The 12327-nt window shown below is 35.6% G+C and overlaps 1 protein-coding gene across 1 annotated transcript in view; it reads right to left on the bottom strand.

The window, feature by feature from the left end:
- Positions 1 to 1531: 1531 nt before the first annotated feature.
- LOC120631257 (pickpocket protein 28-like) overlaps positions 1532 to 12327 on the bottom strand; it is a 69549-nt gene continuing 58753 nt past the window's right edge. The window contains exons 4-11 of the mRNA XM_039900741.1: positions 12095 to 12213; positions 10395 to 10500; positions 9632 to 9783; positions 7871 to 7991; positions 6755 to 6847; positions 5033 to 5172; positions 3930 to 4060; positions 1532 to 1605 (exon numbers count right to left, since the gene is read on the bottom strand). Coding sequence (XP_039756675.1) covers positions 1532 to 1605; positions 3930 to 4060; positions 5033 to 5172; positions 6755 to 6847; positions 7871 to 7991; positions 9632 to 9783; positions 10395 to 10500; positions 12095 to 12213 — 936 coding nt within the window. The remainder of the gene's footprint in view (positions 1606 to 3929; positions 4061 to 5032; positions 5173 to 6754; positions 6848 to 7870; positions 7992 to 9631; positions 9784 to 10394; positions 10501 to 12094; positions 12214 to 12327) is intronic.

Here is a 12327-nt window from a genome sequence, read left to right as displayed (position 1 = left end):
ACACCGCCTTGCCTATTTCTACCGCCTAGGAGTATGTTTATTCTGGTCTGAGGCAGGCTGGTCTGGTCTGAGGCAGGCTGTTCTGGTCTGAGGTCTGGATGGTTGCCGATGTACAGGTTACAGGCACATGAGGCTCAACACCTGCGCCTTGCGTTGGACACGGGCAACACGTTGTAGAACGTGTTCCTTGCATGCACAGCGAAGTGCTGCTTTGATTATAGACGATGGTTTTTCTCTAACCATTAAGTGTAGAGTATTTTAAGGGTACCGTTACCAAAATGGCAAAAACACAGAATTAAGAACATACAGAATCCTCATTCTGACATCATAGCATGCAGAACATTGTGTCTAAAACCAGAGAAGACGTCCCGAGACGTCACGAACTTTCTATTTTTCCTCATTTTATGGTAAACGTTAAGAACATTAGAGGTAAAATAATTACTGTCAACTGCTAAATGAGTAAATTGCCTGACTGTCTGTTCGAGAAACACTTCTTAAGTGGAGTGGTTTCTGATGCTTCAATAATAGTCGTGTACACGGTTTCTGTATATTCTAAATTCTGTGGGATAAAACTAACCCTTATAGTGCAAAGTCCGCATTTAAATCAAATTCCTATCTTCACTACTCTCAGTGTGGGGGTATTTTAATAATATTAAAACAAAGTTTTAGATACAGTCAAAGAAATTTTAAAACTTTAATAAATAATCTTATTTTATAAATTTAAAAATATTTATATAATACTAGTACAAATAAATTGTGACGCAATCCATGCAATACAAGTTTAAGCAGTAGATAATAACGTTTTTTTAGATAAAACCGATATAATTAGAAATAGAAATAGTAGGTACCAAATATACTTAAGACTCTGTATTAAGTGAATTAGGTGATAATTTATCAAAAAGATTTACAAATCTATATCTAATTCTTATTGGAAAAAGCATGAAAAGTTTTAAAAGCTTTTTTTTCGCTACAAGGAAGTCCGTGACTGCAATCTCACCTGGTGGTACTGATGCATAGCGAGATAACCTGTTAGAGGTGAGACCCATGCCGCTAATCTGTGTAACATCGTACCCAAAACTCTAAATCACCTGACGGTACCTCTTTGATGGTAGGATGGTAACTAGCCAATGCTGAAGCCTCCTAAAAGACTAGCCGTCTTTATACAAACTATAGTTTAAAAACAAGTAGCTACTATTTTAAATGGTAGTGACTAAGTTAGCACCAGTAGCTGTTGTAGAACTTGATATAAGGTAAGAAATAATTATATTCTGCCACTCAGATCCTTCTCCAGCCTTCTTACCTAGCTATTTAGTAATTACATAAGTACGTACTCAGTTAAGAATTATGAATATCCAATTAAAGTAACATTTATTTGGAGCTTCATAACTCTTAACTTCCTATTAGCAGGATATTCTTTTTTATTGAATGCTATCTATGGCATCTAGGTATCTATCTATTTATATAAAACAAATAGGACAAGTGAAGAAATAAATCTGACTGTACAGGTGGGTCGCTAGTTTTCAATATTTCTTCATTGAATCTTGAACAACTTCTTCATGGGAGTCTTCTTGGTCTTTTGCTCGATTTTTTCGTTGACGGTGGGCTCTGCAAACAATGTTCCAATGGCTCGATGAAATTTATCTGTTATTCGGGCTAAAATGCAAGCGTAAATGAAAGATATAAAGCTTGGGTTTGATGGGCTTTACGACCTTTGTATACCATTGTAGAGTAGAGCTATATTGTTTGTTGTAAAGAACAACCGCAATGCTTATAACTAAAAAACCCCACCCAAAATAAAAATAACAATAACATTATACAGGAAAGTTACCTAAGTATACAAAAATATAAAGTTTCGACGATGTTAATCACTGAAAATCCCATGAAGAGTCCGAGAAGACCACCGCAACTTGCAAGAATATCGGAAGTGCTGTACAATTCCGCTCGTTTTGAAATATTGAATAGCGCATGTTTGAAAAATATCACTACAGAAGAGAGTTTCGATTTGCTCCTGAAACAAACGAATCAACATTGAGTGAAGGACCACATTCTGAGCTTTCTGTTCAGCATAGGACAACTGACTTTATTCGTTTATAAATATATGATATTTCGTTTACTTGGATAAAATATTTTCGTTGTCATGTGAATCAAACTGACGTGTAGAACTGAAACTGAAAATGTGATGTCTAAGTCTAACGGTAATAATGTCCACCTTCTTCATCATCTCAACCTTCGGACCGACCATATAGGACTTTTGTAGAGATCTCCACAAGTCACGGTATTATGCTGCTTGTATACACGACTTCCTGCGACTTGTTTTATTTTGTCTGTCCACTTTGTTGGAGACTACAAACGCTGTGTTTGCCGGTGCAGAGTCAAACCTCGGGATTCTAGTGTATGGGCAGGGCATTGCCACTTCAGCTTCGTATGTTGCTGAATTATGTCGGTGTTTTTACTGTGGTCTTCTACGGACCTCCTTATAATATTATCGAAATACTTACCATAACAAATAAATTTATTATAATCTAGTTTTTAAACTTACATCTTAAAACCCTTCCAACGATATGCATACTTGTTTTGATAATCCAGTTCAAGTTGTGATATTTCAGTCTCGTATGTTATTGAAGTGCAAGTAGGGAGACACTTGCAGTCGTCCGCAATTCGGATTGCTTCTTCAGCTGAAACATTACCGCTCCCATGGTCCAAGTGACGGTTAATGTTCAACATAGACAGTTCAACTAAAAGCATAACTTTATTTTTCCATAATCAATGGCATTAATTATTTTTTTATTAAACGCATTTTTAATCTGAGCAATTAAATATTACTTATTCTAACTGTGAGGTCTCCTATCACAATGAGTAAGGTTAGGGCTGTAGTACACCACGCTGGAAAAATGTGATTTGGTAGTGGTCAGACGCTTTTGAAAACATTGTAAGAGAGCTCTCAGGGATGTTACTTTCCACAAGATGTTTTCCTTCACCGTTGAATGCATGATGTATTTTTTTTAAACGTATTTAACTGTGAAAAACTAGAGCTAGTGAATGCTCCCCGGCATTCACCTCTAACTTTTGATAGTTCTTCTTCTTAGTCGTTACAGTGTTGACAGACTGGTCGTGGTCCTTATCTGGGTGTTGTGGCTCGCTTTACAATCCGTCGCCACTCTTCTTTTTTCATAGTTAGGTAGGTCTTATCGAAGGTATTTCCGAAAATTATGCCAAAGTCTTAACCACTAGGAGTCTAGGCTATCACCGCTACGTACTTACATTCTGCACTTTCCGTACAATTTAGGCTTCCAATACTGCATATATTCATATCCGGGCCATCTGCAGTAAATAATAATTATTTATTCAGAGATAAATGATTATTGTGAATTGAACTATACACGGACTTTTTCAGTTTCAGTATCAGATACCATATTATTTCCAGTTATTATATCCAGTGTTATTTAAATTCATTTTTAATTTATAAGCAAACTCCTTATTCCCCATAATAAGGAGTTTGCCTCTAAATATCGTAAGTTAGCCCTTAGCTACAGTCTCACCTAGTGGTAATGATACAGTCTAAGGTGGTAGCGGAATAACCGGTTGGGGATATAGAAATGTTAATATTATACTCATACTCCTAGTAGAACGTCGTTTAGATTCGATAGCGCCATTATTTAATTGTCTTTGTTACACTCTCGGTAAAAGTAGCTGCTATTCTATACCGGTCTCAAAACTCATTCTGCAAATTAAATTAGAAGGTAAAAATTACCTAACATTAGAAACGGCATTTTGAAAATAACTTTGTCAGGACAAGGTTTGTAAGAGAAAAATCTAACAAAATGAGTAAGTCAGAGAGTCAGTGAGTCAGTCGTCAGCCAGTAAGTCAGTTCGTCCGTTTCAGCTTCATTAGTTGATATTAGTTTAAATATAATGTCCTATTTACTTACGAGGCATACTGTAATGGACGCAATCACACCTCGCATAGGTAAAGTTAGATAGACATTCAAATTCACAATTTGTCTGCGTGTACAGTTTGAAATACTTTAGATTGTGCTCTCCTGTGTAGTAACACTGGCGCCTGTAAATAATTTTAAAGAGGTCACCCACGGCAATATTTTGCAGTGATTTAGTATATTATATAGTAAAAAACATAATCGCAAATACACCGTGAAACATTCGCGATGCTTTCGCCCACGTAACCACAGAATAAGTAATACCTAGTATAGTTTTATAAATCGTAGCGCTTTTTGTGACAGAGCCGTTCAGGGGAAGGAATACCATCATGCTTAATTTTGCACCGCAAAGCAGCCTTGTTTCAATGCAATTCTGTGTTCTTGTCTAAACACGAACGTCGCCAGACATGTTCCTGGTATGCCCTAGGAAATGCTACTATGTTTATACTCGGTGGTTTACCACTAACCATCAGGTGGGCAATCTGCCTGGACCGTTAATTAATACCTACTATGAAAAAGACCACCTTATACTAAACCATGATTCTTTATCTTTACTCTACAACACATACTCGTGACATTTGGCTGGAGAGAAAGGGAGAGAGAGAGTGGTCTATTTCAAGAAGAACCACTGGCTTAAGCTTATTATAAGTGGTATAAGTATATACAAGGCTAATTATGAAAAAAGGCTGATTAGGAAAAGAGGTGCTGTGAGGAATAAACATGTTATTTTATGAGAAGTTATTATAAGGTATTATTATACATTATAAGTTGTTATTATTTATTCACAGGGAATGTGTTAAATATTGTACGAGTTCTTACTGTATATGGTAAATATGTATATTGTTAGTGTCCTTAATAAATAAATAAATAAATAAATAAGATGCTGATAATCTATTGGTTAAATAAAGTAAGTGATGTTAAAGTCAAAGACATAGTGCCAATGCCCAGAAGATGCCCTTTTCAATCTAGCACAATATTTTACGTAAGTATTTTGTACAGGTGCCGCTGCATTCGGAAGGCAAATGCCAGGGAAAGGACAAAATGTTTAACTTATCCTACAGTTTTATCGAAAACTCTATGTATAATCAAATATGTACCTCTCAGAAGGAAACATTCTCAGTCCATTAGAAGTAACTATCTTTTTTGGTTTAAAAGCTATTGTTACTTCTTCGTAAATTGGAATTCTAATGTACTGCTGTGTAAGACGCGGTAGTTCAGTAGGATGATGAAGTAATATCTGTAAACAAATACAGCGGTTGTAGAGAGATTATATTACACTAAGCAGAGTTGATTACTTAGGTTCCTAACGCAATAAGTTTTTTAGAAGGTTTATGAATATTTTCGCAGATAAACGTGCTGTTAAATTGAAATATTATATAAAAATATTGCATTGAAATTCAACGTAATAATATGTTAAATTGACAGATATATCATTAAAAATATCGTTTTGTCGGTTACACTTAATCAGCAGTAATGGATCCATATTATAAAGAGGTAGTTTTTAAGTTACAGGTGTTGAAAGGAAAATCCGAATCGACTCACCCGAACACAAAAGACATATCCACGGATATTTAGAGTGGGTCTTCAAAGTGACTCTGTTAAAATAAACATTGCTTCATTGGAGCCCAATTTTGCAACCGACTAAAGAATGGTCGAGCGAATGCGTTTCTTACAAACACTGCATCAACGGTAAGCGATCAATTAAAAATCAACTATACAGGGTTTAATAAAAAATACAAGAAAGCTCTGTGTATAAACTACCAATTGACATCTTGGAGACGTCTCTTAAAAAGTTCAAAGTTTGTATTAAACGTAAGCTTGTAGAAAAGTCCTATTATAGTATATAGGACTACGTAAACGATAAAAAAGCTTGGGTGTAAATTATTGCTCTAACCAGGTTGCTCTTCTAATAATTTTAAATGACAATGTGAGATGGTGATAACAAAAAAAAACACGGCTAAGTTTGTTGTGGGCTTCTTCTTAGACCAGGACGCGTTTGGAACCCTCGTAGCTTTAGTTTACGAATGTGGTTATCGCCATCATCTCACTACCGTGTAATTCTTATGTACGCATCAAGAGTGCCACCTATGGGCCTACTTGAATAAAGTTGTTTTTGATTTTTGACTTTGACTTTGACTTTGACCTGTTGTTGTTTACATTCAAACTAACAACTGTTGTCCTACGAAATTTTTTAACCCGATACTTTGTGAAATATTCAAAATTTTACATAGATACTCTATTTGATACTGCTCTGTAATGTCACATCGGCAACAGCGCGAGAACCACGGCTCTGTCGTGCGTGCTCGCAGCGGTTTGGCAACAGGGACATGTATTTGGTGTCACAGTATAATGTCACTTAACAAACACATAATCGTGTTAGATATATATGCATGTGTTGTCTGTGCTGCCTTAGGTTAAAGAACTAACTAGCTAATCACAACTATTTCTTGGTACATATTCAAAATTAACTTTTCATTAGTTTCACCGATCAATCTCCTTTGTGCCTTCTTCATCTACAAGACATTGGCGAAGTACCTTGTGCCCAGTTGGCACAGACAAAAGCCATAAACAAGAATTGAATTGAATTGAACAAACACATAACAGTTTTTTTTTAAGTATTAAATAAATTCATACTTAATTTAGAAAAGTCGTAGAACAAAAGGTGCTCTGTTAATGATAAGAACTACAACGCCGAGAGCTTTCTGGTATTTTTTTTAAACCTGTATATCATTAAAATACCTAATCATAGAAGGCGTCACTAATTTAATCGAGTATTTCGGTGTTTTAACAATAAAACTAGTTTCAAATTACTTATTTACCTTAAAACCTGATATCATGCCTTTGCAGTCCGGATCCATACCTTTTATATCTTCGCTTAGTATTAGCTTCAAGCCGGCCTTTGCGCCAGCACCCTATAAAATTTACAAAACTTCACAGTAATATTATATAACACTAATATTTAAACTGTATATGCCAGTTATTTTAATAAACCCGTGGATACTGTATGTTTTCTCGGTCTTAAATTGAGGATGAATGGTCAAAGATCAATTATTTTATTTATCTATAAAAAAACAGATTTGTTGTAGTAAAAATTCTCTTTTTTCTTTCAATCAGTTCGTGACGAATATATTGTAATTTATTGAATACCACCTTCATTCTCAGATCAATATTCCCAAAAAGCAAATTCACACCAAAATTTCATCTGAAATGCCTTCTGGCACTTTTGCAGTGTTGCCTTCATGTTTGTTAATGGTTTTTCCGTAAAACGACTTAGAATGGAATATTTGGTTTTTGATCAGACACTTCTCACAGCATACATCCGCCACGAAACCATTTACCATCTATATTTCAGTTTTCTTATTTGTAGAGTAGTTAGCCGTCTTCCGTAAACCGTTTGTTTTCTGGTATAAAAAGTTACCCCCATTCTTTGAACTAATACAATGCCAAAAAAAGGACAAACAAACAAACAAACAAACAGACTTCCACATTTATATTACTAATATGGATATAATGGATTAATTAATGTAGAGTATGACGTATATATTATGCAATGATCCGCTAAGCAGACCGTATAATTTTTTCGCTATATTTATTTCGCAGCGGAGGTGTGTCAATACCACACCGTCGCTCCAACCTGCCTCCTTGGTGGCGATCAAGTTTGCGTCAAGCTTTACAATTAAAGAAGCGTTCAAGCAAAGTAAAGAGCACACTGCGGCTTCCAACCTGCGTCCTTGATGGCTATAAAAGTTGCTTCTAGCTTGCCAACAATTACAAGAAGCGCGCTTGCAAACAAAGCAAGATCCACGACGGCTTCCAACCTGCGTTTTTAGGGGCATTTAAATAAATAATTAAATTCCAAAGGACCAATTACAATACTCTCAAAAGGATGCGGTTTGACTTTGCCTGGAGTTCTCTGGTCCTCGTTTTATACTTACAGAACCTCTCTCGGGGTACGTGTGATCCATAGGCGCGTTTAAAAGATAACTGTTTTGTGGTGTCCAGTTTTTGATCCTTGTTCTAGTCAAATTGGGCATGTATTCGTAATCTGAGTTCAACCTGGCAAACATAAATTTAAAATTTTAAAGTATTAGTTCCTTAAAACAGATATTTTACTGTGGTGTGCGCGTAGGTTCATCGGTGACCTAGGAAATAAAAAACTTCAGAGTATGGAGCATCGTCGTAAGGTTGCGTAAGGGGCACCGTAAGAATCTGCATCCCTTCGTGTTAGATATACGAGTACCATGGGCGCGTACAAAGCGCCTTGCATCGTTTTTGATTCGCACTGCAAGGATCTGGAATGCCATTCCAGCTTCCATTTTCCCCAGTACACACTTGACAAAATGAAGTAATTGATATTAACTGCCAGTTGAGATTTAGTGAGCCAATGGTAATACACAAAATGTGTAAATTTAGCTTGTCTACAAACAGTTCTAGTCCTAACTATTTGCCAGTGAAGCTTTCTACGTTTACATAAAAACAATGTTTTGGGGAAATTTCGTAGCATCATTTCGCACAAAGGGCGGAAGCCCTTATGGCCTGAAGACTAAAGACTTCCAAAGTCGAAGTCAAAAATATCTTTATTCTTTATTTTAGTGGGACTTTTGATGCGTACATGAGAATTACGCGGTAGTGAGATGATGGCGATAACCATATTCGTAAACTTAAACTAAAGCTACGAGGGTTCCAAACGCGTCCTGGTCTAAGAAGAAGCCCACAACAAACTTAGCCGTGTTTTTTTTTGTTATCACCATCTCACATTGTCATTTAAAAATTTTTTTTTTTTTTTTATTAACGATAGGCCAGCGTTTGACGACAATCATGCCCGTTAGAAAGCAATGATGAGGTCTAGGTTGGAGCACGCTTGACTAGAAAAAGCCTATTCACTCTAGCCTTGAAGGTACTTAAATTAATTATACGTGGCAGGAAACACAGTTACCGGGAGGGCGTTCCACATCTTAGCGGCACGTATCAGAAACGTGGATAAAAAACGTTTCGTGCGTGTTGATGGGATATCAACCACATAAGGATGCCACCGCTCTCGGTGTCTCGCTGTTCTGTGGTAAAACGGGGAAGGGGGAACAAGATTGTGAAGTTCCTGAGCACACTCACCGAAGTATATCCGGTAAAAAACCGATAAACAGGCAACATTGCGTCGGTGCTGGAGACTATGTAGTTTCGCCTGCGTTAACGAATTAGAAGAGCAACCTGGTTAGAGCAATAATTCGCACCCAAGCTTTTTTATCGATTACGTAGTCATTTATACTATATTTGGACTTTTCTATAAGCTGACGTCTAATACAAACTTTGAACTTTTTAAGAGACAGTGTGTTCCAACAGTGTGTCATGACAGTTATGACCTATGGCCCAAATTTATACATAGTCCCTAACTATGAACTGTATTAGAAGTTCATAGTCAGCGAGCGAAGAAGAGATTTACGTTAAAAATTAGGCAGTAGTGATTAGTAGCTGGGAGACCTAACCAGAAATGTCCCTACGAGAACCAAAGACACGGTATAGATCAAAGAATCGCAAAGCCTAAGTGGTACATTAAGGTGGTAGGGCCAATGGAAGTTAGGGTCTCATTGGAATTTTGTTGTGGAAAACGCACAGTGGAAATCCAATCAAAAGACCTATATTTAACATTTCACTTAACTTAACTGACGATGTTGATTCATGATGGCACTCAAGTAACTCACTTATCAATTCGAAACATATCCACAGGTCCGATTGTGTTAAACGTATAACAGAGTCCTGTTTCAGTGAATATAGTTGTAAACATATTCGAGCATGATCTTAATTTTCCATTCCATTTGCATAACTGAATAACATTAGATAGTTTCGGCGAAACCTGTAAGAAAATAGATGGTATAAATAAGTTTATTCCAGTTTTCTTTTCGTTATTATTTATTTGAAAACTTCGTTGATTTTGACGGTTTTCCTCAATTATCCTCGTAAAACGCTCGTCCAAATTAAGTGTCTGATTAGATACGCCATGAAAATAGAAAAACGTTTAATATTAAATTGGCGCCCGAATAGCCCAGTGGATAGCGACTGCTTTCTGAGTCCAAGGTTGTGGGTTCGATTCCCACTACTGGAAAATGTTTGTGTGATGTACATGAATGTTTTTCAGTGTCTGGGTGTTTATCTGTATTTTATAAGTATTTATGTATATTATTCATAAAAATATTCTTTCATCTAAGAACACATACAAGCTACGCTTTCTTTACAGTTAGACGATGTGTGTATTGTCGTAGTGTATTTATTTATAATTTATCCAATTTACAGATGGCAGAAACCTGGAGCCTTTTTTATGTTATCTTCCTTACTAAACAAAGTATCGCTTGAGTGACTGATAGGACATTTCCTCTCTTCAATCTTACCCAAATTCATCGTAATGCAGTCGTTTGACAAAGTTACTATTATATATTAATTATTAAGTTTTTTTTAAATTTTACTCACCTTTCTTATATTACTCACTGTCTCGTTGGCCTTTGAGAATTTTCTTCCTTTTATTTCAGTATGACTCCAATCGCAAATCATGAGCATATCTTCGTACATCTGTTGCCTGTAAAACAATATTAGGCAGACTGATCCCTGTTGCGCATATAATAATAATAAAAATAATAATAGTAAACTTTATTCAGCTTCCAGACATAAGTAAACTAATGAAAACTAATTATACACTATATTACAAACTAAATGCCTTATCGAAAGGTGCTTCAGCTGAAAAGACTGCTACCTCAACATGCAGCTGCAGTATTTGACAACTGCAGCGCTGATTTTCAGGTATAGTCTTGATTGGCGTCACGGATTTGTCGGGAAAAGTTTAAGTACATGCGTAGTGAACTTGACAGGTGGATATACACGAAAAATAAGGTAAAATAATATATTTAAATTATCAAACGATACAATAGAACCACAACACACAAAAAATAAATATATGTATAAACTGATGTTAAGCACGACAACAAGCAATTAGCCTGAAAGATCCGGAATGTCTAATGAAATATAACGTGATCAATACAAAAAAACGACAGAGAACTATCGGTCTTTAAAACTAAAAAACACTATCGATGCGTGCCCTTTCGAAGTTTTTTTTTATAGTAATAATTATATTAACGAACCAAGAAGGTGGCCACCCCTATGGCAAGAATGAAACCATAGCCTATACAAAGGCAGAGACTTCGTTAGGCATGCAAAGTCCGTCAACCTGAGGCGTAGGTGCTTATCCTCATGTGCCTGTAATAACACCGGCAACCACGCCCGTCAGACCAGAACACAGCAATGCCGCTTTGCGGATAAAATTTTACAAGGAGCTAGATGTTTAAAAAGTGTAAAGAAACCATTGTACATTTTATATAATGGTTTCTATATAAGTCCGCGGCGTACTTGTGATATGTACGTTATGACGGCTGTGTAGTTTTTGCTCTTGTGTACTTATGTTATAACCTGCGACTGAGCAACATATCAGTAAACTCCTACCTATTTACTTGTGCTCCTATATTTAGCGTTTCTTTTATCCTAAAACCCCATCAGTTTATGGACCAAGATATGAATAATATTATATTTTAAACTCAGAATTTTTAGATTATGTAATCTAAAAATTCTGAGGATTAATGGGGATTAATTAGGTAATTTTTTAGTCCAGAAAAACGGAACCGTTTACTTTTAAATTAAGGCTTAAGTCGCAAATCAACGTAGATTTATTATTTAATAATGATTGTTAAAAAAAAAAGTTTTCGCCTAAAATAATTAAAGAGGTTCAATGGCAGTTAGCAATTAAAAGTGTTGCTATTCGAATAAATATTGATGTTTTTTCAACACTACATATTTAATTTAAGATAATGAAATATAATTAGATAGAAAATTCATTGGAACTTTAATGTAAATTACTCATAATAATATATTGTATACAGTGGCGTGCATAGAGGGTGTGCAGATGATATAAAATGAAGAAAATCTCCAGTATGATTTATAAAAAACTTAAGGAACGTCATTGTAAGAGTTATAAAAAGTATTTATTAAACTCGTACTGGAGATTTCTTCATTTTATATCATCTGCATACCCTCTATGCACGCCACTGATTGTATACATAATAGGTATCCAAACACACACACAAACAAATTCAGCAAAACGACCTATAATGTTTAAAACTCACTCTTTTTCTGTTAAGTTTTCATACGAGTATTCAGAGATATTGAAATTGTATTCTTCAAAAGAAAACACGCTGGTTCTGATTTTTCTTTCAGGACACACCGTTACAGCTGGGAATGGAATCTAAACAGATAAGTAAATCTATGTCAATAGTGTTATAAGTATATTTTCAAATCAAAGTATTACTTTTTACTAATATAAACCGCTTTATGTAATAAGCCGCATGGGGGGTACCCC

The sequence above is a fragment of the Pararge aegeria genome, chromosome 17 (assembly GCF_905163445.1).
Source record: "Pararge aegeria chromosome 17, ilParAegt1.1, whole genome shotgun sequence".
Taxonomy (NCBI): domain Eukaryota; kingdom Metazoa; phylum Arthropoda; class Insecta; order Lepidoptera; family Nymphalidae; genus Pararge; species Pararge aegeria.
This window is presented reverse-complemented; position numbering and strand designations above follow the sequence as displayed.